General features: G+C 49.2%; 1 protein-coding gene across 1 annotated transcript in view; it reads left to right on the forward strand.

Moving 5' to 3' along the window:
- Positions 1 to 2,653, forward strand: part of LOC105300161 — a 26,993-nt gene that overhangs the window by 3,313 nt on the left and 21,027 nt on the right. Inside the window, exon 3 of the mRNA XM_023537907.1 lies at positions 1,294 to 1,614. Within this exon, the coding sequence (XP_023393675.1) occupies positions 1,294 to 1,614 (321 nt within the window). The remainder of the gene's footprint in view (positions 1 to 1,293; positions 1,615 to 2,653) is intronic.

Genomic DNA, 2,653 nt, shown 5'->3' on the forward strand with positions numbered 1-2,653 from the left:
AGAGCTATCCCTTCTCCCCATTTACTTATGTGTTTGATCATTTGCTCAGATCAGTATGGACTTGTGGATATTTGTTTCATACTAAGGATTAAAACCTAATATTGGGAGACTTAAAAAAATTTTTTTTTGACAATTTAGATATAAAACGGCATGCTATTATGATTTTAACTAGAATCTTTCTGAATACTGAATACTAATGAGGTTGGGCACCTTTGACTCTTCCCTCTGTGACTTTTTTGAAACACTTATAGCAGGTGTTTGTCATTCTTCTCTTGTCTCTCCAGGTCGGGAGGTCAGGCTCATGGCACAGAAAGGGGTCTGTGTCTTAGGAAGCCGGCCTGGAATACTGTAGGGCCTGCCTACACGTTAAACGCAACTTTTAGGCTTTGTGCCCCACCTCGGTGCTGTTGAATCCTGTTGCAATTTGAGCTCCCTGGAAGCAGACGCTGAGCTGCAGTTTGAAGTGCAGGACATTTGTTAGCGCTTCACGCCAGTGGAAGGGGGAGGGGAGAGCCGGGGTTGGGCAGATGGAGAATTTGAACTGTGATGCAGGCCCCACATCGGCCTCGGTCGACCCCACAGGAGACTTTGAGTGTGGATAGCTTAACAGAGCTGTCCCGTTTGGCTTAAATTCCCGGGCTTCATATCCCCGACTCCATCGGTCACTGATGGGGCCATCCTGGGAAGGGCCTGGATTTGAGCGGGGCAGTTCTCTGCACCTGAGGCTGACGCCGAGGGAGCTGACAGCAGGAAGTTGTCTGCTGACAGCCCCCAGCAGCTGGAGAGAGGAAGTCACTGCAGATCACACAGGGTGTATACAATGGAATATTACTCGGCCATAAGAAAAGATGAAATATTCCCATTTGTGACAACATGGATGGATCTGGAGATTATCATGCTACGTGAAATAAGTCAGAGAAAGTTGAGAACCATATGATTTCACTCACGTGGGATATAAAACTGGAAACCGCAAACAAACATGACTAACAGAGACTCAGGGACACGGACAGTGGATCAGTGGTCACCAGAGGGAAGCGGGGACAGGGAGGTCGGTGGGGTAAAGACGGTCAAATATTTGGTGATGGAAGGAAAGTTAACTTGGGTGTTGAACACACAACGCAGTGTTCGTGTGATGTATTATCGAATTGTACTCTTGAAACCTATTTAATTGTATTAACCAATGTCGCCCAATAATTTTAATTAAAAAAAAGCACGCGGGGTAGAGCTGACTTTCAACACGTGCTCGATCCCAAATCCCTGCTCTGTGCCGTCACCTCGCGTTTTATCTCGCAGACTGGGACGTGCGCGTTTTCGGGTTCGGTTCTGCTGGTTCCGCGTTGCTACTGTCTCCCGCCCTGCGTGGGAAACACCGAACCGCAGCAACGACACCACTGTCAGCCAAACGCTCCAGCGATAACTGCTCTGAGCGAGTGCCGCCTTGTTCGCTGTTCATCTCAAACTTCTGTGTCCAGTGCAAACCCCACCCCGAATTCTGGGCTCATCTTTCCAGCATCTGCTCCTGGCTGTCTAAGCGAATCGCAAGAGACTTGTGTCTGAAGCCGAGCGTCCGATCTGCCTCCCAAACCTGCGCGCCCTGCAGGCTTCCCGTCCCAGGTATCGCAGCTCCGTCGGCTCTGCCGCTCAGGCCGCAGCCCTTGGAGGCGTCTTCCACGGGCTCCCCTCTTCCTTCCATACGTCACACCTGATCCGTCAGCAAATGCCACTGACATATCTCCAATGCAAAAACCCCGGACGGAGACACACGCACCTCTTCCCTGAGCTCTCGCAGTTGCTCCGTAGCCAGAACCAGGCTGTGTGTTTCCACTTTGGTCCTGCTAAGTTATTCTCCCGTTGAAATGCAAACCAGATCATGTCCCTTCTCTGCTGCTACCACCGGTGGCTTCGCCAAGTCCAAAGTCCCTTCAGAGGGCCCGGCAAGATCACCCCCTCCCACCCCCACTACCCGTTAACTCTGACTTCATCTATTCTCTCCCTCCTTGCTCACTCCGCTCTATCTGGAATTTTCTTCCTCCAGGATCCCTGAGGCTCTTGCATCCCTCAGGCCTCTGCACAAAAGTTGCCTCGTCAGAGAGGGTGCTCCTGGCTCCGCCTCTCAACTCGCAGCTCCCGTCTGGGTCCGCCATGTCTTCTTGGCGTGTATTTCTCCACTGTGTTCATCACCACCCAATAAATTTACTTATTTCTTTCGTCTATTATCTGTCTCTCCACCAGAGTGTGCAAGATGCACAAGGACAGGGAATTCTGTCCCTTTTGTTCTTGCCGAATCCCCAGTGTTAGAACGGTACCCAGCACATAGTAGGTGCTCAATAAATATTTTTAAATGAATGCTGGCAGGAGTTTGATGTAGCACTTACTTCTACACGAGAATAAATTTGTTCCTTCTTTAATTTTAATTACACTGTTGGTATATGGAAGTGTTCTCAGGAGACATTAAAATATTAGAGGAACACAAAGTCCCTCTTGATGTATGTGGTGGACATTTTACATTTTTCGTCTACCCAGAAGCCAAACGTTTCTTCTGTTTTGGTGAAACTCCTTAGTTCTGTGGGTTTGGTGGAAAAGGCGAATCAGCAGCTCCCATTGAAGAGACTGTATTAGTTTCCTGTTGCTGCTGTAACAAATTGCTGCAGGA

This window comes from Pteropus vampyrus, unplaced genomic scaffold, assembly GCF_000151845.1.
Source record: "Pteropus vampyrus isolate Shadow unplaced genomic scaffold, Pvam_2.0 Scaffold203, whole genome shotgun sequence".
NCBI lineage: Eukaryota > Metazoa > Chordata > Mammalia > Chiroptera > Pteropodidae > Pteropus > Pteropus vampyrus.